The sequence below is a fragment of the Bombyx mori genome, chromosome 20 (assembly GCF_030269925.1).
Source record: "Bombyx mori chromosome 20, ASM3026992v2".
Taxonomy (NCBI): Eukaryota; Metazoa; Arthropoda; class Insecta; order Lepidoptera; family Bombycidae; genus Bombyx; species Bombyx mori.
The window spans coordinates 1336840-1363743 of record NC_085126.1 but is presented as its reverse complement, the minus strand read 5'-3'; the positions used below and the strand labels follow the sequence as shown (position 1 = coordinate 1363743).

Sequence of the window (26904 nt, the reverse complement as noted above, 5' to 3'; positions counted from 1 at the left end):
TCCATGACAACAAAATTTATTTTAACGAATCCAGCTGTTGTAGAATCTAGCTAGTAGCTGTAGGATTGAAATGATATTAATAGACCTAGAAATATATATTTTTTGCGCATCGAATATGGTTATTGCCTATCGTTTATGTACAAATCAGTTATTGTCGCTTAGTCACTTTTGCCTTTCAAGCGTCGATATGAACCGTGAAGGTTCTGTGTCAATTTTTTTTTTTTACCGCTTTAACCGCTATTAAATAAGTTATTTATATTCCTCATTTAAACATTGAAAATAGTCGCTCATAGAAAGATTAGTATGTTCACGGTTACGTAAAAACGTAAACAAAAATAAGCGTTATACAATTATTATGATACCATTTGACATTTTATGATAACGTCCTATTATCATGGAATATAAAAGCACAAAGTTGTTTTAGAACTCGCATAGTAGGGCCTCAGTGGTACATGTGAGTTATTATTCTTGAATATTATAAAACTAATAATTCATTTTTATCATCAACAATTTCAAATATTTTCGTTTTTTATCTAGTTTATTTATTACATATTATTACATAGATACATATTACGTATATTGCCGAGATAGTAAAATAGAGAAGTTAATTTTTAAAGACAAAACCATTAGTCGATCCAATTTAAATTTTCATTTTAAAATAATAGCTATATATTTTTATATGTAACTAACTGACCCGGCAGACTTCGTAGTGCCTCAATCGAGAAATAAAAGACCTAAACTTTTGTATAAAATAAACTTAAAACAAACAAAAGAAATTCGGCCGACGGGAGACACATCAAAGGGAAAACAAAATTGTTATTTTTATTTAATTCCGAGCATTTTTATATTTATCTACCTTTTAAACCTTCTCTGGACTTACACAAATAATTCAAGACCAAAAGTAGCCACATCGGTTCAGCCGTTCTCGAGTTTTAGCGAGACTAACGAACAACAATTCATTTTTATATAAAAGACTAGCGACCCGCCCTCGCTTCGCTTCGGAAACTGCTATTTATTAATGATTTCTCCACTATTTAATGAATGGTATTGTACATATAAGAGGGAGGCTTCAATCACTCTATCTATTAAAAAAAATCGCATCAAAATCCGTTGCGTAGTTTTAAAGATTTAAGCATACATAGGGATATAGGGACAGAGAAAGCGACTTTGTTTTATACTATGTAGTGAAGATAGATTATTATTCAGCTAACACTGTTTTTTTTTTGTTACAGTCAAGATGACGTTCAAGCATTTAGCGGTGCTATTGACGTGCATGCTGACCACTGTAGCCAGTGCCGACCCCGGCGTAGTTGAAAGCACAACGACCCCAAGCGTTGACAGCTCTAATAATGAACTGTCTGAGCCCCAGTTTGCTTCAACGTATGAAATGGTCAATAACCTCTACAATACGGTTGTTTCCGAAAACTACGACGATGCGGTCTCCCAGGCCTTAAACTGTATGCGCTATTATCGACCCGATGTCATTAAATCAGCTGTCAACTGGTTAATTGAACACAAAAGAACATATATTGCCGGTTTCGCATACAAACTGGCGGCTGCTGGTGGCGCAGATATTGTAAGGTCCCAGTTCCCAACGGCGTACAGAATGGTGCTAAACGATACTTTTATAAAATTCATCAACTACCAAGATCGCGTTTCCTTTGAATTAGGCCCAACTCCGGACTTTGCCGACGACAAGAGGCTCTACGGCAACCACCGACACCCGCACAGCCAGAATTACCATTGGAAGCTCGAGCCCGTGGTGGACGGTAAAATGATTTATTTTATAATATGATATATTATATATATGATAACATAGGTACTTGAAGTTTGGCAACCACATGGATGGCGACGGCGACTATGAAGCGTATGCTTCCGTAAGCTCAGACACGAACAGGCATCTGTGGTCATTCCAGCCTGCGATGTACAATGGGGAACTGTTGTTCTTCATTATCAATCGTGCGCATGTCCAAGCGCTAAAGCTCGGCAGAAGCGTATATGTAGGTGATCGCATCCTCTACGGTCAAGGTGGAAACTTTGTCGCCCACCCTGAACTTTACGGCTGGACCATCGAAACTCTCGGAAATAGTACCAGTTCATAATTATCAGGGACTAGAAATCCACGTTCAAGATGAACACAATTTTTTTTGTTAAAATTCTTGCCTTGGTCCACAGCGTACCGCAATGTCTGTTTTTATTTAAAACCACAGACTAGTTAGTAAACAATACTTTTCTTATTTTATTGCTCTTTAATACAGATGTCTATGGGCTTTAGTGTCCACTTAACACCAGGTGGGCTGTGTGAGCTCGTCCACACATACAAGCAATAAATAAATAAAAATTCATATTTGTTTTTGTTTTGTTTTAATGTTGTCTTTTATCCTCAAAATAAATACCTAGGTGGCACTGAAAATTTCGGGAATTAACGAAGTGACACAACATTGCTATTTAAAAATGTATTTATTGCTTTTCGAAGTATTCTCCGCGAAATTTGACACATTTTTCCATACGATGGAAACAATCATTGAAGCAACCATTCCATTCGGAAGTTGGGGTCTCCAAAATGGCCGTTTTGTAGGCGTCCACAGCTTCTTCAGGTGATGAAAATCTCTGTCCACGCAATTTATTCTTTATTTTAGGGAAAGTATAGAAATCATCAGGGCTTAGGTCGGGGCTGTACGGCGGATGGTCTAAGAATTCTATGTTTTCTTGCTCTAAAAACTCTTTTGTTCTGTGCGCGGTGTGAGAACTCGCATTGTCGTGATGGAGGATGATGCGGCGGTTGCAGTTCTCTTTACGGAGTTCAGAAACTACCTGTGGCAAACAAATGCTAGCATACCATTCTGCATTAACCGTTCTTTGTCCCTCAAGAGGAATAGTCGTAACATGGCCGGTTTTGGAGACAAACGTGGCCACCATTTTTTTTGCAACACTCCGTGAACGAACAATTTTTGTTGGCTTTAACTCATTTTCGAACACCCAAACTCGTGACTGGTTTTTTGTTTCGGGTTTGTACGCATATATCCAGGATTCGTCACCTGATACAATGTTGTATACAGCATTTGAGGATCCTGCGTGGAATCTTTCGAGAGTTCTGACGCACCAAATAACGCGAGCCGCTTTTTGCTCTTCACAGAGCAAATGCGGTATCCTTCGGGAAAACAACTTTTTTACACCTAATTGTTCATGCAAGATTATTTGTATTTGACTCATGCCAATGTCTAAAGTTGCCTGAATTTCGCGGTATGTCACATGTCGATCTTCCTCAATCAGCTTACGCACAGCATCAACGTTTTCTTGGGTGACTGCAGTTTTTGGACGACCTTGACGGGGATCATCACTGAGCTTGACACGTCCACGTTGAAACTCAGCAAACCAGCGATAAATTGTGGTTTTGGATGGGGCTTCATCACCAAATGCAGAAATCATCCGGTCAACACACTGTTTTTGTGTAAACCACTTCGAAAGTCATAATAAATCATCGCTCTTGAATTTTCTCGAGTCAATTCCATTTTTTCAACTACTAAACAAGTTTGACAAAACCTCGCTACAAGACCGAGAATCTTTTTTTAAATAAATAAATGGTATTCGATTTTTAAAACCAAGGAGTTTTCAATTAAAAAGATTTTAATATGACAGGAACAGTGGAAATATTCCATTCCCGATACTTTTAGTGCAGCCCTCGTAAAATTCTATCAAAGAACCCACTACCAACAAACCTTACTTATACATTTTGTTACATTATTGATAGCAAATCATCAAGAACTATATCAAATTAGAATAACTACAACTCCACAGTGTCTCATAGAAACCTTTGTATATATGTGGGAAACGGAACGTTTCGAGTGAAAGGGATGAATGTATGAGGAAGAAAGGGACGGAGGGGAGATAGTTAAGATGGCGTCGGGCACGAGATGTGTGAACATTTTACAACGTGTTAAAATATTAAATTTTAGTACTTTACCAAAAAAACTGTTATTTACTTTGAGCAAATCCCACATATTTTGGGGGCTCGTCCGGGATACGCTCAGTTTATAAAATAGCAAGAAGACGATCAAAGTGAAAAGTGACCGACGCGGCGGCGTGGTGTGGCATAGCCTTGAGACGTTATCGCAGCGGACGTGTGAGACGGGAACGAAAGATAGGCAAGACGCGCCTACTACAACGACTTTCGTATCTGCACGGCACAAGGTTTTTTTTATTGCTTAGAAGGGTGGTCGAGCTCACCGCCCACGTGGTGTTAAGTGGTCACTGAGCTCTATAACGTAAATGCGCCACCCACCTTGAGATATAAGTTCTAAGGTCTCATTATAGTTACATCATTATAGCTACATACATTACCCCACCCTTCAAATCGAAACGCATTACTGCTTCACGGCAGAAATATATATATACAGTACATACACCAAAATAACATTTTTTACAATTTTTGTCTGTCGATTTGTTCCGGCTAATCTATGGAACGGCTGGACCGATTTTGACGAGACTTTCACTGATAGGTAGCTAATGATATAAGGAGTAACTTAGGCTACTTTTTTTAGCCTAGCTTTGCCCCACGGCGTCACCCGCGGTACGACAATAACGGCGGGTAACATCGCGGGACTCAGCTATCGATAATAAAATTTAATGTTTCCGAAGCGAAACGAGGACGGGCGGCTAGTATCAAATAAAACGTATCTTTAATTATAAAATTAAAAATTATAAATGTTGCAGATTAAGGCTCTTCACCCCTCGATAACATAAATTTGATCTATGCTCAATCTGAACGCAAAGCAGATAAATAACCAAAATAGTATTTCAATTCTGAACTACTAAGAAGCTCAGGGAGATCAACATTATACAATACAAAGCCAACGTACACCAGGAGAATATGAATGCTAAGAGCTAAAAGGTCAAAGCGATACGGGGTTCTATTACGAAATGTCATTAGCGAACTACTGGAACTACGCTTCGTTACAAAACAGTGGAACATAAAACTAATTGATGCCGGGGCTCGCCTGCCTCCCGGGGTTTATGTTGTCCTGGTATCCTCCCTATGAAACACAATGTAATAACGAAGCTAAATTAATTGTATTTTCTTTCATAAAAATGTGTTTTCCTCATTATTGTCTCAAACTGGGATCAAAGTGGGACAAAAATCTAATATGTAATTGTATAATAATGGTATCTCATACGTCTTGTGTGAAGCAGTAATGCGTTTCGGTTTGAAGGGTAGGGCAGCCGTTGTAATAACTATACTGAGACCTTAGAACTTATCTCAAGGTGGGTGGCGCATTTAAATTGTCGATGTCTATGGGCTCCAGTAACCACTTAACATCAGGTAGGCTGTGAGCTCGTCCACCCATTAAAGCAATTAAAAAAAAGTTAAATGAATAATTGCAGCATTATTTGTTAGTTTACTTATTCGTTAATATATTTATGCGTCGCTTATTCGATTGAGTGCTATGACATAACAATTTCTTTTTTATACGAGATTCGAAAAGAGTCCTCTGTAACAGCAGCTTTACCGTACTGATGTCCGTGGGCTACAGTAACCGCTTAGCTTGGAGAGCTATAAAAACTTCTTGAAGTTTTGTTCGCGTTTCTAAGACGAGTCAATGAATCTATCTTATACTCTTCAGATCCGTACTTATTTCTGGATGAGAGATATCTCATTTTATTTTCTGTACTGATAATATTTACACAAAATTTGATGATAAGAGCACGTGCGGTTGAGAAGTGCTGTCACAAACAAGCAACACGCGACAGTCGTGTGAAGCGAACGAAAAAATCTCTGGTAATTCTTACAAAACAATACTCCAAAAAAACAAATGTTTTATCTATACCAATATTATAAAGAGGAAATAATAGTTTGTTTGCTTGTATTGAATAGGCTCCGAAACTAATGAATCGATTTGAAAAATTCTTTCACTGTTTGCTACACTATTCCCAAGTGACATAGGCTATAATCTTTTTTGAAAAAAATCAGGGATCCTTACTAAAGTTCTAATAGTGTAACCCACGATGTAAACAAATTACTTAAAATATTCTTTACATCGCGTGCCCTGCGAAAGCTATTGATGATAGAATAAAATAATGTACTACGACTTTGTAGAACACATTATTATTTACAAAAAGTGTCACAACAGCATATGTTTAACTATTATAGTTATGCCGCAATAGGTGTTCTTTTATTTTAAAAAATAAAACAACGTCAAATATCGTTTTGAAATTTTTGTTAAAGACCCGAGCGGAGCCGGAGCCGGCCGCTAGTTTGTTACACAAGCCCAAGTTAACAGATTAACTGTCGTTTCTTCCGTGAAAACAGCAAACGCCTAAAAGGAAGGCGAAACTCGTAACCTTGAGTACCAGGGCGGCAAAAGCTTCAGAGCAGTTACGCTGACCGCAACACAGACGACAAAGAAGCCAATCTAGTCTTTCATCATCGATCAGTTGCGCTAGAAGATCATCAGAGTTACGCAGTATGTATTCGCGGATGTAATTCCAAACGTAACGCAAAGACGCTTCCATAAATAACAGGCAAACAGCGACCTAAAAATATAAAATAGCGAAACTAATCAATTCGAATAACATCTTTGGCGTTTCTGGCGTCCTAGTACCTACCACGCATCAGTTCCACGTTTTTACTTCATGGGTAATTAAATAATAAATAATAATTAAAAAAAAACTACTAACAAAATACGCTTTTATAGAAAATCCAACAAAAAAATAGAAAATATATTTTAATAAATTTGAATGAAAAATGGTGTAAGAAAAAATGATTTTATTGTAAAAAAAGCATGGGGAAAAAAGCTATTTTTTAGTTGGATTTTCTATAAAAACGTATTTTGTTAGTAGTTTTTTTAAATTATTATTTATTATTTATTACCCATCAAGTAAAAGCGTGGAACTGATGCGTGGTAGGTACTAAGACGCCAAAAAGCCAATCTAGTCTTTCATCATCGGTCAGTTGCGCTAGAAGATCATCAGAGTTACGCAGTATGTATTCGCGGACGTAATTCCAAACGTATCGCAAAGACGCTTCCATAAATAACAGGCAAACAGCGACCTAAAAATATAAAATAGCGAAACTAATCAATTCGAATAACATCTTTGGCGTTTCTGGCGTCCTAGTACCTACCGTGCACCAGTGCTACGTTCTTCCTTGATGGGTACAAAATGTATCAAGCAATAAGAAGACTAATTAGTTCCTCTTTATCTTCTATCTTCTGTCTATTCTTCTCTTAAGCCATTCATTGCCAAGCCGTATTACCGATTTCTTTGCTTTATTACAATTACACGATCAGGTATTGAGACGTACACTTTAATCAACGAGAGCAGCTGTTTTTGAGACTCCGACCTCATGTCTCAAGGCAATTGAGGTAAATTACACCGAAGCTTCGTTCTACACATACGAGTCGCTACGTCATATTTGATTTTGCATCATAATACTCTCAGTGCAAAAATGTATAAATAACAGAAAATAACCTATTCGTGAATACATCTAATGGTGGCTATTCGATTGCGTTAAAAAGCAAACGAATAGGCCTCTCCTTTTTCTTTTTTTCCTTTTTTTTTCGTAGCTATGCTGATAGCCTTGAGAGGCTATTTCAGCTTCACCCTAACGTGTGTAGGTGAGTTCACGGGGCTCAAACCAGAGTGTTGCTAACATTTACCCTAGCAAGAGTAGTGCTTCGCAGAATCTACCACCGGATCGGAAACGCGATCCACTGAGAAGATCCGGCGAGAAACTCAGTGGGCTGTGTCTATGGGGTGGGCCTCTCGATGGTTAGTGGTGCCATTGAACATACAGCAATACCAGTATTATAAAAGCGAGAAGCAAAAAGAGTAAGCGATGCAGAACCCGTCGCTATCTCTCTTTCGCAATTTCATAGACCGATATCTTTCTATATAAGCAATTCAAACACATTTCTCAACAATAGAGCCATAAGGTTGGATATACATGATTTTATTAATCATATTGAATAGTAGAAATTGCAATCGTTTATAATTTATGACGTATAAAAACATTTTCACATTGTTATTATTATTATTTTTTGAAGTGAAACTTCTTTAGACGCGTTCAGAGTTAAATTAAACTAGCGACAGATTCGTTACGGCTAGAGAGAAAATATACAATTTAGGACGAGCGAGAGTGAGACAATAGAAAGCGTCTCGCGATCCACTCGTACTTTGAGAGAGGGAGAAAGCGAGCTAAGTCGTTTCTCTTATATGCAGCATTTACATATGCAGATTACAAGAGAAATTTTATTTAAGGATGAAACATGAAGAAAACCACAATACTACATACCGCAAAAGAAGTTTAACTTCTTTTACGTGCACCATTTCCATAAGTCCTTTCTTTAATCCGTGAATTATTTATTCACTTCTGATTTTGGAAAAAAAACGTATTTTATGATTTTTACCTCACTAAGGGAACAGAGCAGTGGACATCCCCTCCAGAATAGTTTCGGAAAGATCGGGATCTCCTTGACAATAAGAGACGTTGTTACCAGATGTACTAAGTTCGTTGGAAAATATTTGCTCTCTAAGAAGCTACCTAAAATAATTTTGAGATCGATTAGTAAAGTGCCTGCTACTAGACACATCGCGCTTATTCATAGTCTTTTTTTATTGCCTTATAGCCACCCTGATATGCCGTATAGCCCACCTGATAGTGAGTGATTACCGTCGCTCATGGACGTCAGCAACACCAGGGACAGAGCCAAAGTCGCTGCCTACCGCTTACTCTCCACAAGCCTCGTTTGAAGAAGGACATGTCATAGCGCTCGGGAAACACCGTGGAGGGGAGCTCACTTCAAAGCCGGATGATAAGTGGAAAAAAGATCTCTGGAAACGTACTGTGGATGAACGTAAGGGCTTCAGGTAGGCAGCGGCTTGGCTCTGCCCCTGGCATTGCTGAAGTCCATGGGCGACGGTAACCACTCACCATCAGGTGGGCCGTATGCCCGTCTGCCTACAAAGGCAATAAAAAAAAAATTAAAAAAAAAGGATGAACTTTAGTCCGATGGCGGGCGGTGCGATGGTAAAAACGAGATGACGGTATCATCTCAAACAATTCCTTAGAGTACTTCCCATGGAACAAACGATACAGAATACAGAGGAAACCGAAGTCCCTCCGCCGACCGAGAAACATAGTCCGAACAGCGCGCCGTAGAAGTCACGACCCTCAGCATTGAGGAACATAATGCAAAGGGGGATCTTGTATGGGTGTTTCCACTACTACCAATACAAAATATACGATCATCAAAAGATGGCAACTTAACGAGTCAGGGAACCTTGTGAGTCTGCACGCACCCTGCTTATTTCTGCCGTGAAGCAATAATGCGTTTCGGTTTGAAGGGTGGGGCAGCCGTTTTAACTATACCGAGACCTTAGAACTCATATCTCAAGGTGGGCGGCGCATTTACGTTGTAGATGTCTATAGGCTCCAGTAACCACTTAAGATATAAAAAAAAACAGAAGATGGCAACTTAATGAGTCAGGAAACCTTGTGAGTCCGCACGGGCACCACCACCCTGACCATTTCTGCCGTGAAGCAGCAATCCGTTCCGATTTAAAGGGTGGGGCAGCTGTTGAACTATAGAGGTGAGACGTAGTGCTCATGTCTCATGGTGAGTGGCGGCATTTACGTCGCTGATTTCTTTGGGCTCCGGAACCACTTAACGCCAGGTGGGCTGCGGACACATCCACCATTTTAAATAATAAAATAATTGGAACGTTTACTGTTCATTTTCTTACCATTTAATTTTTTTTCTACTAACCACTTAATTCCTAAGTTCTAATGGTCAAGTGTGTATATTCCAACAGGCTATACACTCATGAGTGCCTCAAAATACAGAAATACGTACCATCTTGTATAAAGTGCACATCATTAACTAACAATGACATGGCTATGACCAACGACACAGTTTTTACCATAATTATATTATACAAATTAAAATATCATACTATAAAAGCACATGATAAATAAATCTTAAATCTAAAAAAAAATCAACGAGTTTAAATTTTGACTTTGACAAGTAAAAAATACGTCACAACGTTTTTTTTTTTGCATAAGTTTTATAAAGAAATCGCGGCACATACAGCCAGATGACCGTTTTGACAAACAAAAAAAAAACTTATCGTAATTCAACTTGTTTATGGTGTGTATTAACCAGGACACAAATTGTTCATTCATTCCTAGGTTCCTAGTTACGGTGGGCACAGAGTTCGGTCCTTGACCCTCTGTTGAGGATCATGATGCAAAAGCCGAATGACAGAAGACTACAATTCCGACCGACACTAGTTTTGATCCAACGGGGTATCAAACCAGGATGCATGACTGCTTGGCAGAAATAGGCGGGATAGTGGTAACTACCCGTGCGGGCTACAGAGCCCCCAACTACGAGAAAATGACAGTTAGAGAACGCAGTTCGCTCATAAGATCCTCAGAAAACGCTGTGGTCCAGTCTTTTTATTGGTTTTGTAGGTAGCAAACGGCTCACTTGGTGGTAAATAGTAACCGTCGCTAATAGACGTCAGTAATGCCAGGGGCACAGCCAAGTCGCAGCCTGCTACTGTGAAATATCCACAAGCCCCGTTTGAAGAAGGACATGTCGTAGCGCTCGGGAAACACCGTCGAGGTCACGCCGCCAAACACCGTCCAAAGCCGGTTGGTACGTGGCAAAAACGATATCTGGAAACGCACTGTGGATGAACGCAGTGGTTTTAGAGAGAGAGAGAGAGAGAGTGAGTATTCTTTATTGTACACGAAAAAAATAAATAAAAAATGCGATGCATTAAATACAAAAAAGTACAATTTGCGGTCTTATCGCTAAGAGCGATCTCTTCCAGACAACCATCAGGTGAACAAGAATCATTTGGAAACCAATTACACGCGGTGTACTACATTCTAGTTAGTATGGGAACACTCTGCTCTGATGGCGGGAGGTGTGATGCCGAAAAGAAGATGGAGGGATCATCTCCTGAAAATCTCTTAGTTGCCTTTTACGACACCCACGGAAAAAGACAGGTTCTGCTATTCTAAACCGAAAGGAAGTTGTTATTAATGCAATTCACACGTTTAAAATTTGTTTTCCTGTTGCGTCTATTGTGTACCTTTCACGGTGGAACGCCAAATTGGGTCACAGCCCAAACCTTCAGAGTGGTGGCACTCATCACAGCAAGCCCGTTGGCATAACAATTGACAAAGACATTTCAATAAACAAGGAGAACATATTAAAATCACGCACGTAAAATATATACGTAAAAACGGTTTCTTCACTCAAAACTTTACGACTGGCTATAAAACCGAAGATAAAACTTTTATTTTCTAAAGCGACAGTACATTTCGTTCAGTCGGTCCAAAATAATCAACTATGGATTGGTAGCATTTTTAATTTTTTTAATAATTTAAAATTTATTTATCTGAGTTAAGAAATCGCGTACTGAACTAAAAACTAAAAAATAAAACCCTGTTTTAATAACATATTGATAACTAAACAATGCAATGTAGGAACACCCTATACATAGAATGTTTGTATAAGCATGAACGGCTCTACAGCAATCTTCAACTTTGTGTAGTTTTCTCTTTCTGTGTTTAAGATTGTAAAAGCATCCAAAAATATATTTTTAAATAAACTAAACATAGTTATATAAGATATAATTACTAAGTACACTATAATATAGTTAAATAAGTTCTCAAGCGGTAGATGTAAAGCCATTCATAACTTAACTAACATTATTCCTTCACGTCCGTGCAGTACACGATGCAAAATTTCCACTTCCTTCGTACAGACTCTGCGAGCTGGATCATCAGCCGAAGCCTCATGTGCAACTCTCAAGCAAAGTCGGTATAAACTTTATCCATATAGCTTTATCCATATTCGTAGAGTTTCACTTAAAAAAATATGTACTTACTGCAATAATTTTAAACTACGTATTAGAGTTTTTTTTTTTTTTTTTAAATAAATGCTATCAAATTTAATAATTTGAACATTTCAATGTTTTCAACGAATGGAATTTCATACGTTAATTCGGGAATACTTTGCAGTAAAAAAAACAGGCTTATTATACGTATGTACCTATGTGGGCTCATAGTTCTAAGTATGCTTTATTTCTTCTTGCTTTTATCTCATGGGGGGTCCCCAATGTTTTTTTTATTGCTTAGATGGGTGGATGAGCTCACAGTCCACCTGGTGTTAAGTGGTTACTGGAGCCCATAGACATCTACAACGTAAATGCGCAACCTACCTTGAGATATAAGTTCTAAGGTCTCAGTATAGTTACAACGGCTGCCCCACCCTTCAAACCGAAACGCATTACTGTTTCACGGCAGAAATAGGCAGGGCGTGGTGCCTATCCGCGCGGACTCACAAGAGGTCCTACCACCAGTAACAATGTGGGGTCCTCTATGTGGGGTTCCCTAAGCGGGTAGGCGCTACACGTCCTCTCTTTCCATTCCAGCCTCTATATGTCATCTCTGCACCCATACCCTTCCCCCACTCTTTCGCAAAGTTTTTTTAAGACACGCCCCTTTCACATTACCTCATAGCACGCCTTACCTTCATTAAAAAAGGATTAACAAGTATCAAACTCTTCAAACTGGAACCCATGTTTATTAAATGCTAAGCTAAGGAGAGAGATGGAACGAACCACCCAGTACTATTTACCAAGAAACCTTAAGTTATGAATTAGTGGAAAGCATTAATAGTTTGGATGGAACAATAATGTACTATAGACCCGTATGGTAGGCAGCGGCTTGGCTCTGCCCCTGGCATTGCTGAAGTTCATGGGCGACGGTAACCACTCACCATCAACTGGGCCGTATGCTCGTCTGCCTACAGGAGCAATAAAATAAAAGAAACGCATGATCGTTGTAGAGAGAACATTCCAGAATGTATGTTGTTTGCTTCAGGGAGCCGAAGATACGCCCTCTTATCTCCAGATTACCCGAACGGCTATTGTCATGCAAAATACCTGACCGTGAGCACTCATTTACTGATTCCAGAAAATCCTTAAGAAGAGGAAAAACAATCAAGACAGTGTATTTCAATGACAATCAATTTTATAAGAAGCCTCGAAAAATTCTATAAAATATATTCAGAATCTGTTCTAGTGCTTTCGATATCACTAATGATAGACAGGTAAAAAGTGATATCAGAGTATGCACTGTGAGATTCAAAACCTTAGTACTAATTTATGGTAGGCTTGGCTCTGTCCCTGGCATTGCTGAAGTCCATGGGCGACGGTAACCTCTCACTATCAGGTGGGCCGTAAGCTCGTTTGCCTGCAAAGATAATAAAAAATAATAGAGATGTACCACCAATTTCCGAATTAAATAATACAATTAACTAATCCGTAGTGTCATCTAAGCTAAATCAAATATACATAGAAATAAAATCTTTTCATAAAGATGAAGATGTACTTACGCGATCCACATTGAAATCTAAATAATCCGTGTCACTGTCGCAGGTAGGTACCACCACCCTGCCTATTTCTGCCGTGAAGCAGTAATGCGTTTCGGTTTGAAGGGCGGGGCAGCCGTTGTAACTAGACTTGAGACCTTAGAACTTATATCTCAAGGTTTGTGGCGCATTTACGTCGTAGGTGACTATGGCCTCCAGTAACCATTTAAGACCCGGTTGGCTGTGAGCTCTTCCACCCACCTAAGCAACAAAAAAAAGTAATAAAAGACCTCTCCCTCCTCTTTCTAAGCTTCGACTAACTAACTAACTGCGTACGTTTCTATGTAGCCTTCAGAATCATCATCCAAATATAAGTTTTTTTTCATCGCAACCTGTCCGCTGTCCACTGCTGAACAAAAGTCTCTCCAACTGATCTCCAGTGTAGCCGGTCCAATAGCTATCACCTGCATCCAACGTGACCCAGCGATTCTCACAAGGTTCTTGGTCCATCTGGTAGGTGGTCGTCCCACACTGCTCTTGCCAGTACGTGGTCTTCACTCCAGGATGTTTCTGCCCCATCGGCCGTCCAATCTTCGCCACTTCAGCTTACTCATTCCCGATCCTGCGGAAAGAATGGAAAGCAGTCGACGTCGCCCAAACACGTCATCTCGGACCCTCCCGATCCACTAACGGTGCTTCTAGGTACTTCAAGCACCGGTCACCATTCTCGTCGAACCCGTCGCTTGCGACGAAGGGCTCGACGAGTAAATTAACTCTCAGACACAGCCCACTGAGTTTCTCGCCGGATCTTCTCAGTGGGTCGCGTTTCCGATCCGGTGGTAGATTCTGCGAAGCACGATTCTTCCTAGGGTTCGTTTTAGCATCGTCGTCAGGTTTGAGCCCCGTGAGCTCACTTAAGGTTCCGCTGGAATAGCCTCTCTAGGCTACCAGCTTAGGTAGGATAAAAAAAAAATCAGCTTACTCTAATCCTACGGGCTATTATAACTTACACTAATAAGTCTTCTTACAAAAAAATCTAATTAACTTCACCAATACGTACAATTCCATTTACAATTTCATGGATGGTTTAACCTATTTTAATTTTATCTAGAATCAAGCTATTGCGCTCGGAATTTAGCATAAGAATTCAAATTGATTTTGCTGTTTTATTATTATTTCGCCATGGCAAAATGAAACGGACTATGTTATTAACAGTGACCGTCGCTGTCTTGACATTGTGCTCGAATGTAGAATTGAAAAACTTCCAAAATAGTTCATATTATGAATTCGATGCGAAGGAAAGTCTGGTTTCTGATGAAGATTCAGCAACGAATGGCATTAAGGCCTTACTAGAGAAGAAATACAGGTTTAAGAACACAGGAGATTTTACCAGATACAAAATTACAAAGGGCACACATGATTTCCCAGGTAACTTGCTTTCGAATGATTAACTTAGATAAAGATAATGTGTGTGTAAATCTCGCACAGACTGGACGGTGGCTTATGAGACTCTAGAATCTAGAAGGTCGCGGCAAGGCGGTTGAGAGCTAATGGCCTGGACCAGTACTTTGTACCATCCTTTATATAGGTACAGTATCAACCGGCTTTGGAATGATTTCCCCTCTACGGTGTTTCCCGAGCGTTATGACATGTCTTTCTTCAAACGAGGCTTGTGGAGAGTACTTAACGGTAGGCAGCGGTTTGGCTCTACCTCTGGTAACGCTGACATCCATGGGCGACGGTAACCACTCACCATCAGGTCGGCCGTATGCTCTTCTACAAAGCCTGCCTTTGTTTAAATTCTCAAGTGCCCATAGCTAATTCGAATTTTTGGAAAGAAATCTAATTTATCTTTATCTTATTGTTCGTCAAGTATTTCCAAAATCGAACGAAGATGATCACATCGAAATGGTGTTTCGGACGTATGCCGCCCGCCGGATCGTCGGTGGCATGCAGACCAGCATCAGCGTATACCCTTACAACGTGGCGATAAGCCACAACGGCAGACATTGGTGCGGGGGAGCCATCATCGATGAGCAATGGGTGCTGACGGCGGGACATTGCATGGAGAGGTGACCAAATTACAGCTTTGAAACAGTGTCTTGTAAAATTCTTTTTTACAAGACACTGTCTTTCTAAAAAACTTTTTTTTTTATTGCTTTGATGGGTGGACGAGCTCACAGCCCACCTGGTGTTAAGTGGTTACTGGAGCCCATGGACATCTACAACGTAAATGCGTCACCCACCCTGAGATATAAGTTCTAAGATCTCAGTATAGTTGCAACGGCTGCCCCACCCTTCAAACCGAAACGCATTACTGCTTCACGGCAGAAATAGGCAGGGCGGTGGTACCTACCCGCGCGGACATACAAGATGTCCTACCACCAGTCAATATCTAAATCTAAAATATGACTTTTGAAATTCACAATTTTAAAATAACTTTTACTTTTTAAATTGAAAAGTCATATCAAATCAATCGAATAACAAGCACCTTAGTCGTTCGCGACCCCGAAAACGGTAAAGCGCTCGAAACATCGAATATAACAAGATAACAATAAAAAACGTAAGATCAAAACCGTAAAACTAGTTTTAATTAATTCTACGACTTGCGAAAACCGAAACCTCAAGCACCGGTCAACGTCCTCGCCGAACCCGCCGCTTGCGACGAAGGGCTCGACGAGTAAATTAACCCACAGACACAGCCCACTGAGTTTCCCGCCGGATCTTCTCAGTGAGTCGCGTTTCCGATCCGGTGGTGGATTCTGCGAAGCACTGCTATTGCTAGGGCCAGTGTTAGCAACACACCCGGTTTGAGCCCCGTGAGCACACCTACTCGCCCGGTTACGCTGACATACCCTCTCAAGTCTATCAGATTAGGTAGGAAAAAAAAAACCAAAGCGAATGCTACTTTGGCGTCCATAATTATACAACCTTGAGACAATATACATAGAGACTAAGTCAGAATCTTCAATTATATTGTAAAAGCCTATTGCATTTGTCAAACCGAAGCTCACGAAATCTACATAACTAAGCAGAATGAGCATATATATAATACCTGACTTAGCAAAATAAGCTAAAGGCATGCTACAATACGGTATTTTGCTTTCCAGTGTTTTTGAGAATCCGAAAAATATACGGCAATACACAATACGGGCTGGGAGCTCTTTCCATGACCGCGGGGGATACTTAGCTCGCATTAATAAGGTACGCTTAGACTGTATACATGAATAACCAAGTTACCTCGTCAGATAAGACATTTGAGCCAATACATTCCCTATGATCTATTTTCGCAGCGGCCGTTTCAATCCTTTTAAAATTACGAAATTCACTGCAGCCGTTTTTAAGCGTATAGCAAATAAGTTTGGTGAGGTAATGAAAATGAAATCACTAACTTTAAAGATACAGCCACTGTTTTTAGAAACAAATTTAGTTTAAAAAATAAAAAATAAACACGGTTATAGAGCAAGCCGAACCAATAAAAAGAATTAAATTATTAATAATTGATAATCCTGCTTATTGTTTTGTTATCTATCTTTTAATATGTGTCCAAGCCTTGGTAGGAACTCGCGTGAGTCCACACGGGTAGGTACTACCACCCCGCCTATTTCTGCTGTGAAGCAGTACTGCGTTTCGGTTTGAAGGGTGGAAGTGTGGGGCAGCCGTTGTAACTATACTTGAGACCTTAGAACTCATATCTCAAGGTGGGTGGCGGCATTTACGTTGTAGATGTCTATGGGATCTAGTAACCACTTAACACCAGGTGGGCTGTGAGCTCGTCCAACCATCTTAGTAATCTATATATATAAAAATGAATTGCTGTTCGTTAGTCTCGCTAAAACTTGAGAACGGCTGGACCGATTTGGCTAATTTTGGTCTTGAATTATTTGTGGAAGTCCAGAGGAGGTTTAAAAGATAAATATGAAAATGCTCTGAATTAAATAAAAATAACAATTTTGTTTCTCCTTTGATGTTTTTTTTTTTATGATTGAAGGATTACTGGTGGCCCGGAGGCCTTTCCAGTTTTACCAGGACAGGTGGGCGAGCAAAGGCTCAGCCAGGAGGGGTGGGATTTGCTAACAGCTACCCGAGCGCCTCCGAAGGAGACCTAACAACTCAAGAGTAGCTGCTTCGCGAATGAATCTACTACCGGATCGGAATCGCGACCCGCTGAGAAGATCCGGCGAGAAACTCAGCGAGCTGATTCATGGGTTAGGTTGCACGGCGAACTCTTTGTCGAGTTCGACGAGTACGGTTACCGAGGTCCCTAAGCCTGCTCCTAGAGCTGAAGGCATCTAGTGCAAAGGTTATTGGATCTGATGGATCCGTAAGGACGTGTCTAGGGCGTCGACGGTGACTGGCTCCTGCATGATCAGGATTCGGGGAGTAGTCAGCGGCGGCTACGATAAGGCGATTATCATGACGCATAGCCTTATCGAAGTACCGTTCCGACGCTGACTTCATGTATTTCTGGATAGATTCGAGGCTCAGGTCGTCGTGTAGGTCAACGTTCCTCACGAACCACGGAGCTCCGACGGCTAACCTGCAAAAGCGGGATTGTAGAGATTGGAGAGTGTCTATGTGTGTGCGGGCCGCGTGAGCGAACACCACACTCGCGTAAGTCATGACGGGCCTTATGCAAGTTTTGTAACGTGTCACCTTGTTCCGAAGGGACATTTTACTCCGCTTACAGATCATGGGGTAGAGTCTACCGAGAATAAACGCGGCACGGTCACGGACTGATTTTATATGCGGGCGGAATGTCATCGATGCATCCAGGATAACACCCAGGTACTTGACCTTCCTGGCCTAGGGTATGGATTGACTAAAGAGAGTTATCGGGGGTGTGAGATTCCTCCTCCTCATACGGGAGGAAATCCGTGTGGAGCTTCCCCTCTGAAATAGCACCGCAGTACTTTTCGCTGGGTTGATGTCTATGCGCCATTTTCGGAACCACTGTCCTAGGGCTAGGGCTGCGCTCTGAAGCTTCTTCGCGATTAGGGACTTGTTTCTACTGGAATAGTAAACAGTCGTGTCGTCGGCGAATAAAGCTAAATGGGTCGGCGGCGACCGGGGAATATCGTTAACGAATAAGCTAAATAGGAGGGGTGAAAGGACAGAGCCTTGCAGGACTCCAGCTGTGAGAGGTCGTGGGGAGGAGCGGGTTCCCTCGACTCGATATCGAAAAGAGCGGTTCGACAAGAAGTCCCGTATGATGAGCACGAGACTATCCGGCACACCCATGTTGAATAGTTTGAAAATCAAACCGTTGTGCCAGACTTTGTCGAACGCTTTTGCGACGTCGAAGAAGAGAGCTCCCGTGTATAACGGTTTTGGTCGATGAAGCCCCACAAGAATGTGCTCCGTGAGGCGGTGCACCTGTTGAACGCATGAGTGATTTGTACGGAATCCGAATTGTTCATCGATGAGAATGCCCTTGGATGAGACGAAGTCTCTGAGGCGTTTGTAAAGCAGACGCTCATACAGTTTGCCTAGAGACATGAGGAGGCTGATCGGGCGGTAGCTCGTCGGATGATTTTTTGGTTTACCGGGTTTATGTATGCCGATAACGTCCGCTTCTTTCCACACCGCGGGAAAGATACAGTTCGCCATAGCGGCATTGAAAATAGATGCCAATATCACGATGAGTTGGACGGGTAGAAGTTTAATAACGCGGTTGGATATACCGTCGGAACCGGGCTCCTTTGATGTGTCCACCGTCGGACGGATTTTTGTTTGTTTTAAGTTTATTTTATACAAAAGTTTAGGTCTTTTGTTTATCGATTGAGGCACTACGAAGTCTGCCGGGTCAGCTAGTAAAAAATAAATAAATAAAATCATTCGTCGTGAAGTCTATGAAAATAGCAATCACAGATCAAGGTAATAAAAGCGTATTCAAAATAAAAATCACTGAAATTCTCAACAAAACGGTAGTACCTAATGCAATTTTTTTATTTTTATTTATTACACTGACTGATATTTTCAATCCAAGTTTTGAGGGAGCAAAGAGCCACGGTTTTGTTTATAAATCAACTTAAAGTATCAAATTCGACTGAAATGGAAACGATTGTGTGACGTCATGATTTTAACAATGCATTTTATTTAGTGGGAGGAACCCACGCGTCCGGTCGCATCTCAGTGCCAAAAGTTACGAGGCTATGGTCGGTGATTCGTATCTTTTGAGAAATAGCCAGTCAGATTAGATAAAACTGTGCAAAACTTCGGGAATCGCGGTTCTGGGTGTATGTACGGGGTTTTAATAAAGAAAGAAAAAGATAAATAAACCAGAATAAATCACAATAGGTCGGCTAAGTAATGTGATGTTCAAAGATAGCTCAAATGTATTTTTTAATAAATATGATATTTACATAACTAGCGGCCCGCTTCGGTTCCGCTAGGGCCTTTAACTAAAATATCAAAATAAAAAATTATAATACACACACATCAACCCTTCTATTTATGTCAGGTTACTAAAATAAGAAAATTGTAAAGATAGTTTGAATATTATTCATTATTTTAATGAACTTTTATTTTCATTTAAATGATTTTTTTTAATAATTTTTTTTTTTTTTTCGTAATAAGGTCCATACATGCAAAACAAAAGCCATTGAGTTTATTGAGTCAGAGCTTCCCTGTAAACGATATTTGACATTGTTTTATTTTTTTAAATAAAAGAACACTTATTGCGGCATAACTATAATAGAAATATGCTGTCACGACACTTTTTGTAAATAATAATATGTTCTACAAAGTCGTAGTACATTATTTTATTCTATCATCAATAGTCTTCGCAGCGTACGCGATGTAAAGAATATTTTAGGTATTTTTTTACACCTTGGGTTACATTATTGGGGTTTTAATCAGGATACCTAATTTTTTTCAAAAAAAGATTATTGCCTATGTCACTCGGGAATACTGTAGCTTCCAAACAGTGAAAGAATTTTTCAAATCGGTTCAGTATTTTCGGAGCCTATTCAATACAAGCAAACAAACAAATCCATCCTCTTTATAATATTAATATAGACTAGAGGTCCCGCAGTAGTCGAAGTTCGACTATAACTAATTGGAATTGTAAGTTTGTACACTATTATGATTGTCTATACTAATATTATAAAGAGGAAAGATTTGTTTGTTTGTTTGTTTCGAATAGGCTCCGAAACTACAGGACCGATTTGAAAAATTCTTTTTCCATTAGAAGCCGACATTGTCCCTGATGAACATATGCTACTTTTTTTAATTTTTTTTTATTATTTTTTTTGGTTTCATGTGTGTTTTAATGTTTCCGAAGCGAAGCGAGGGCGGGTCGCTTGTATTTTATACTTCTATAATCACAAATTTCGCCAAGACTACACTATAAAAAATATTAACCAAGACAAACAATATTTAATCTATTCTCAATTTGACAACACACGTCAAGAACAAAAGTTTGACAATAAATAGTATGCATGCGTGTGTGCGTCAAATACATGGTATGTAGTGTGTTTAATGTTTTCTTTATTGATTTAATGTATCACTTATGCATTATTTTTAAAAAATATTAGCCTTGTGCACTTCTCTATATTCTCTATAAGTGTGGAAAATTTCATACTCCTCCGTCCGCGCAATTTTCGTAAAAAGGGATACAAAGTTTTTGCTTCACGTATTAATATATAGATAACTTAGACGCTGAATAACTTTTTTACAATTTATTTTCACGTAATTACACATGCAATTACAGTGACATTTATTTTATTTATATATAAGATACAGCAATTACCAAAAACAAATAATAACACATTTCAATAAAACAATGTATTGCGGTGATTATAAATTGACAAATACATATAAACATTGCACAGATTATTGTTTATAGCACATAGCAACGTATTTTTTTTATGATTAATCTATATATTAATACGTGAAGCAAACATTTTGTATCCCTTTTTACGAAAATTGCGCGGACGGAGGAGTATGAAATTTTCCACACTTATAGAGAATATAGAGAAGAAGTGCACAATGCTTAAATATTTTTTGTCTTTGTTAATATTTTTTATAGTGTAGTCTTGGCGAAATTTGTGATTATAGAAGTATAAAATACAATCATAATAGTGTACAAACTTACAATTCCAATGAATTATAGTCGAATTTCGACTACTGCGGGACCTCTAGTGTTTTTAAATATACTATTATTTTTAGTAAGGCCGTATTTCATATCTGATCGAAACTTTAAAAAAAACTGCAAATTATTACTACTTAACTTTATATCCCTGAGACCAACTCACAAACGGACAAATAACCTGTGTTTACTTATAATCACCAGGTCTTTTACCCGAAGGATTACGAACCAGGCGAAGCGGATTACGATTTCTCGCTGCTACGACTAGACCGCCCCATGCCGATCGGCAGGAATATAGCTGTCCTCAACTTGCCGGCCAAGCAGTACAACGTGGATGAAGGCGACATCCTCATTGTCTCAGGGTGGGGAAGCACTCATGTGAGTTAGTTTGGCAAACGAGGAGATCGACTCAATTAAGATTGTAACCATATTACTGGTGGTAGGACCTTTTGTGAGTCCGCACGGGTAGGTACCACCATCCTGCCTATTTCTGCCGTGAAGCAGTAATGCGTTTCGGTTTGAAGGGCGGGGCATCCGTTGTAACTATACTGAGTTCTTAGAACTTATATCTCAAGGTGGGTGGCGTATTTACGTTGTAGATGTCTATGGGCTCCAGTAACCACTTAACACCAGGTGGGCTGTGTGAGTTTAGAAAGGCGACAGCGTCGGCGGAATACGCAATAAAAACAAAAACTTTCATCTTCTGAAGATTTTCCGATGAAATGTACTAGGAGAGCATATTTCTTGAGAGATGAATCAGACAATTTCACAGCCCTCAGGTTACGGACACATTCCGGATCGGATACGGTTTGTTCCCGTTCCGGTGATGGCACAAGACAAATGTCAGAAGTCCTACAATATTTATATAACTCCTAGAATGCTCTGCGCTGGATATCCTTCCGGGGGGAAGGACTCTTGTAATGTACGTTTCTTTCGTTTATGTTATCCTGGTACTTTAATATGTTTTATGAGCATGTTTTGGATTGATCGCCGCGTCGGTGGCTTCCTTACCTATTATTTTCTAAGCAATTAAAAACATGGCAACTATATACATATTACAATAATAAATAATTAGGAAAAAATCACGCTCGGTCATCGGTTTCCAATTTAGGATTCCCTGTGTTATGGATACATATTTAAAAACGTCTAAATATATACGTATAATAAGCACCCAGACAAAGAGCAAACAAAACTGTTCATCGAATCGAACCTACGACCCTCGACGTAGCTATTGGATCGAATAAAACCGATTTAATACCAAGCAACCTACGATTAATATTGTTGAATTCTTTTTACCATTTTTTAAGAGTGAATAAAGACTGGAAACTCAGTTAAGCATTTTTTGTATACACCAGTCATATTGACTGGTTATGGTAGAAATACGTATATTTAAATGACTGGTAAATCTAGTGTTAAAAGTGAAAGTTTATTACGGTTGAATAATGTTAAAAAAAAACACGACTAAGCTATAACTTGTAAATTAACCCTCAGACACAGCCCACTGAGTTTCTCGCCGGATCTTCTCAGTGGGTCGCGTTTCCGATCCGGTGGTAGATTCTGCGAAGCACGGCTCTTGCTAGGGTTCGTGTTGGCAACGTCGTCAGGTTTGAGCCCCGTGAGCTAACCTACTAGTTAAGGCTTACGCTGAAATAGCCTCTCAAGGCTCTCAGCTACGTAGGCAAAAAAAAGGGACCAGTTAACGTGGCATGATCGTTAATAAATATATCTATACTAATATATATATCTACAGTGATTTTTACGGATGTTCCGTTATAGCTACTGAACCATGAATCCGATTGACTTGAAACTTGGTATCCATGTAGAAAATACATGTACTTAATGGATAGGCTAATATTTATATGAGTTGGACTCCCTACACCAGTTACGGGGGCGTTAATGATGAGAATCTTTGTGGGGGTGAGAAATATAGGTAATTAGGTATGTTAATTTTAAATGCCCAGCGAAGCGGACGGGTACAGCTAGTAGTAAATATATGTCTTGTAATGGACAAATCGATACGATACATACTGCTAATGTTAATTCTTTACTTTACTTAAAGCACGACTCGGGCGGACCGGCCGTTAACAAAGACGGAGTGTTGATAGGTCTCGTCTCGTTTGGCGGTAAGAATTGCGGAGCTCCCAACTCCCCGGGAGTTTACAGTCGGGTCTCCGAAATAACTGATTGGGTTGAGCGTACGATAAACGATAACGAGGCCTTCAAGGACCCAGATTTGATACCGAAAATCGAAAGGGCCCGGGAGCGAGAACGCGAATTGCAGAGGTTAGTTGCTCGATGTTATGTTGCCTTGGTACTTTCACTACATAAAACTGTATTCGTTTATGATTTTTTTATTAACCTTGCAGGCAGACGAGCTTACGGCCCACCTGATGGTGAGTGGTTACCGTCGCCCGTGGACTTCAGCAATGCCAAGGGCAGAGACAAGTCGCTGCCTACCGATGCATGATTACCAATATCCGTGCAACATACGGCATGTAAGACTCCCATAGACACAGCCCGCTGAGTTTCTCGCCGGATCTTCTCAGTGGGTCGCGCTTCCGATTCGGTGGTAGACGTCTACTCGCCTCAATTCTCGCTACTGCTGACGTAAAATTGCTTCACGACAGAAGAAGACATTTATTTATTTATTTTCCTACTTATGCTGATAGGGTTGAGGGGCAATTTTAGCGTTGTCCTAATGTATAGATGAGCTCTCGGGGCTCAAACCGGAGGCGTTGCTAGCACTGGCCCTAGCAAGAGCAGTGGTTTGCAGAATCTACCACCGGATCAGAAAGGCGACCCACTGAGAAGATCCGGCGAGAAACTCAGTGGGCTGTGAGCCCTTCGTCGCAAGCGACACGGCTTCGGCGAGGAGGGTGACTTAAGACTAATAATATCCCCGTAAACGTTTCAAATATATTTCTTCTAGTCTAAATCAGCGCTTTTTATAATTCACCATCAGATTCCAAGCTCACGTCGAAAACAAAAAGAACAAAATTAAGAATTGGCTTCGGGATACTCTGAACTCGCCCACTTTCATTAAGACGGCAAAGAAAAAGTTACGCGAAGCAGGCATCGACACCCGAAGGAGCTTACTGTACAAAAAAACGAATTCTGCTGTTCTCGGTGACAAAAAGATGGACGACCTCAATTTGATAAATTGGATAAACGAAAAGATAATTGGTGGGGATGGCGACGTTAACGAATCAGAAAAAATTCTAAGGATTTTAGCATTAGAAGCGGTAGTGCTTCACGAAAACGAAAACCAAACTAAAAGGATGTCAGATAATAGCGATCTAAGTGTCGAGTCAATATTAGGTTTTATTGCAGATGGATAAAAGCGATTTTTAAATATTATGTAACAGTGCCATCTATGAAATAATATAGAAACTAACTGAAGATAGATAAGCTGGAGCTTTATTTACAATTGTACTAATAGATGTCACTGAAAAAAATTAAATTTTTTACTTTTATTTTTCAAAACAAATTATCAAGTCTTAGACAAAAACACTTTTGCTACAATCAACCCGTGGAGCGTTAATATTTCTTTCTGACAATAGATGGCGTTATAGTTAAATTAAGTTGAAATGAATTTTACGATAATAACATCATGGACTGTCACAATTTTATTTTTAAAATCTACTGTTAATGAATAACTACAACCTTATATCCGTTTTACGTTTTCGAATAAGTCATCTAACAAATCGACATTTATCGAAAGCCAGAATCTAGTTTTCTTCACAAATAATTTTAATGCAAAAGATAAGATTCATTACTGGTGGTAGGACCTCTTGTGAGTCCGCGCGGGTGGGTACCACCACCCTGCCTATTTCTGCCGTGAAGCAGTAACGCGTTTCGGTTTGAAGGGTGGGGCAGCCGTTGTAACTGTAACTATACTTGAGACCTTAGAACTTATATCTCAAGGTGGATGGCGCATTTACGTTGTGGATGTCTATGGGCTCCAGTTACCACTTAACACCAGGTGGGTTGTGAGCTCGTCCACAAACCTAAGCATAAAAAAAAAATCATGGAATTTAAATATTTTTTTTTTTATATTTATATTAACACAATAATACTTTTTATTATTTCCCTCCAGTTTAAAAACCCGCAAAAACCAGCAGCTATTCTTGAAACTTTTAACTATCTCTTCAATTGTACGGATAAAAACTGTAAAATGAGAGGTTCAAATGATTGTATAAGTGAAGTCTCATTAGAAATAACGCCGCCAAATGGACCGGAACGTTATCGAGAGTATTTCTGCCAAAAATCCAATTTCGTTATGTAAATGTTGCAAAATTTTATACGGACGACTTTACACATTAACGAGCAAGTTATTTAAATTGAATAAATAAAAATGAAAATATTTCATAAAACGAATTTTTTTGTTTAGCCATTAATAGACGTGTCAACAGTTTTTTTCTCCTTCTTATCGTAAGGGAAACAAAAATGGAACATCTATTCAAAATTTTAAGATTTCTCGTCCCACATACTTTCAAACCTCATTTGCTGAAAAAGGATATCTTCAATAAACAACAGGGCGTGGAGCTCTATCCGGCGCTGAACCATACCCAGACAACCAATTTGATCTTCTTGGATACCTCGCAGCTACTACCGATGTATGAAAATGAACGAATGAATGAATGAAAACCGTCCATCGATAAATAGAAAAATTCCGAATCAATTCTAAATGTCCAAAATAGCGACAGCTTTTTCGTAGATCTAGACTAATCTAGAGACTACATGCGACCCGTGAGATCTTAAAATAAATGACAGCGATAATTTAATTTTAATAAAAGGCATTTCAACAACGGCTCATTCAAAAATCAAAGTGAATTTTGTGTTATTAACAATAAAAAGTATTTCACTGAAAAAAAAAATTATTGCCCTTGTAGGCAGACGAGCGTACGGCCCACCTGATGGTGAGTGGTTACCGTCGCCCATGGACTTCAGCAATGCCAGGGGCAGAGTCAAGCCGCTGCCTACCGTTGGATGAAATTGTTGGATTGTTGGATGAAACCATCCAACACGAACAAGACCCGGTAAATTATTCATTACATAAGCTATCTCGGTCGCGTTCCGTGCGGTCAGTCATTTTGCGAAGTAACCGATAGAAATTGGGTCCGCCATCACGGTCGATGTTTTAATGGCAGCCTCAAAGCTCTCACGTCGTTATGATGTCCTGGTACTTCACAATTTTTTCTTATTATCAAACTTAAAATAGAAAGAGGGATTTGTGTTTAAGTGGTAATCGAGTAGTGATTACTTTGAGCGACATTTTTGCAACCTTACAGGAGGAGCCATTTAAAGGTAAAAAAATGTTGGAAAAAAATACCATAACAAAAAACTTCTTCGGCTATTTGAATGGAGTAATTTTAATTGAAGTTCAATTAAAAACATCGAACTGTTGATGCTAATACTAAATAA

General features: G+C 39.6%; 2 protein-coding genes and 1 pseudogene across 3 annotated transcripts; 2 read left to right on the top strand and 1 right to left on the bottom strand.

Moving 5' to 3' along the window:
• The first annotated feature begins 1237 nt into the window (after positions 1 to 1237).
• Positions 1238 to 2116, top strand: LOC101744034 (microvitellogenin-like; annotated as a pseudogene).
• Positions 2117 to 6198: 4082 nt separating this feature from the next.
• On the bottom strand, positions 6199 to 10030 carry LOC101743504 (uncharacterized). Of its 2 annotated transcripts, none has more exons than XM_062674466.1 (3): positions 9852 to 10030; positions 8406 to 8539; positions 6199 to 6531 (listed from the first exon to the last, which is right to left on the bottom strand). In XM_062674466.1, exons 1-3 carry the CDS (start codon positions 9919 to 9921, stop codon positions 6280 to 6282), a joined length of 456 nt encoding a protein of 151 aa, XP_062530450.1. In that variant the 5' UTR covers positions 9922 to 10030; the 3' UTR covers positions 6199 to 6279. The 2 variants fall into 2 exon arrangements, with proteins under 2 accessions (XP_062530450.1, XP_012546841.1); XM_012691387.4 differs by lacking the exon at positions 6199 to 6531 and adding an exon at positions 6749 to 7048.
• A 4548-nt stretch (positions 10031 to 14578) lies between these two features.
• On the top strand, positions 14579 to 24940 carry LOC101743888 (trypsin-5). The gene is made up of 7 exons (XM_021348784.3): positions 14579 to 14816; positions 15262 to 15460; positions 16499 to 16592; positions 21685 to 21858; positions 22253 to 22402; positions 23540 to 23763; positions 24443 to 24940. The coding sequence occupies exons 1-7, from the start codon at positions 14579 to 14581 to the stop codon at positions 24816 to 24818; spliced, it is 1455 nt and encodes a 484-aa protein (XP_021204459.2). The 3' UTR covers positions 24819 to 24940.
• The last annotated feature ends 1964 nt before the right edge of the window (positions 24941 to 26904 follow it).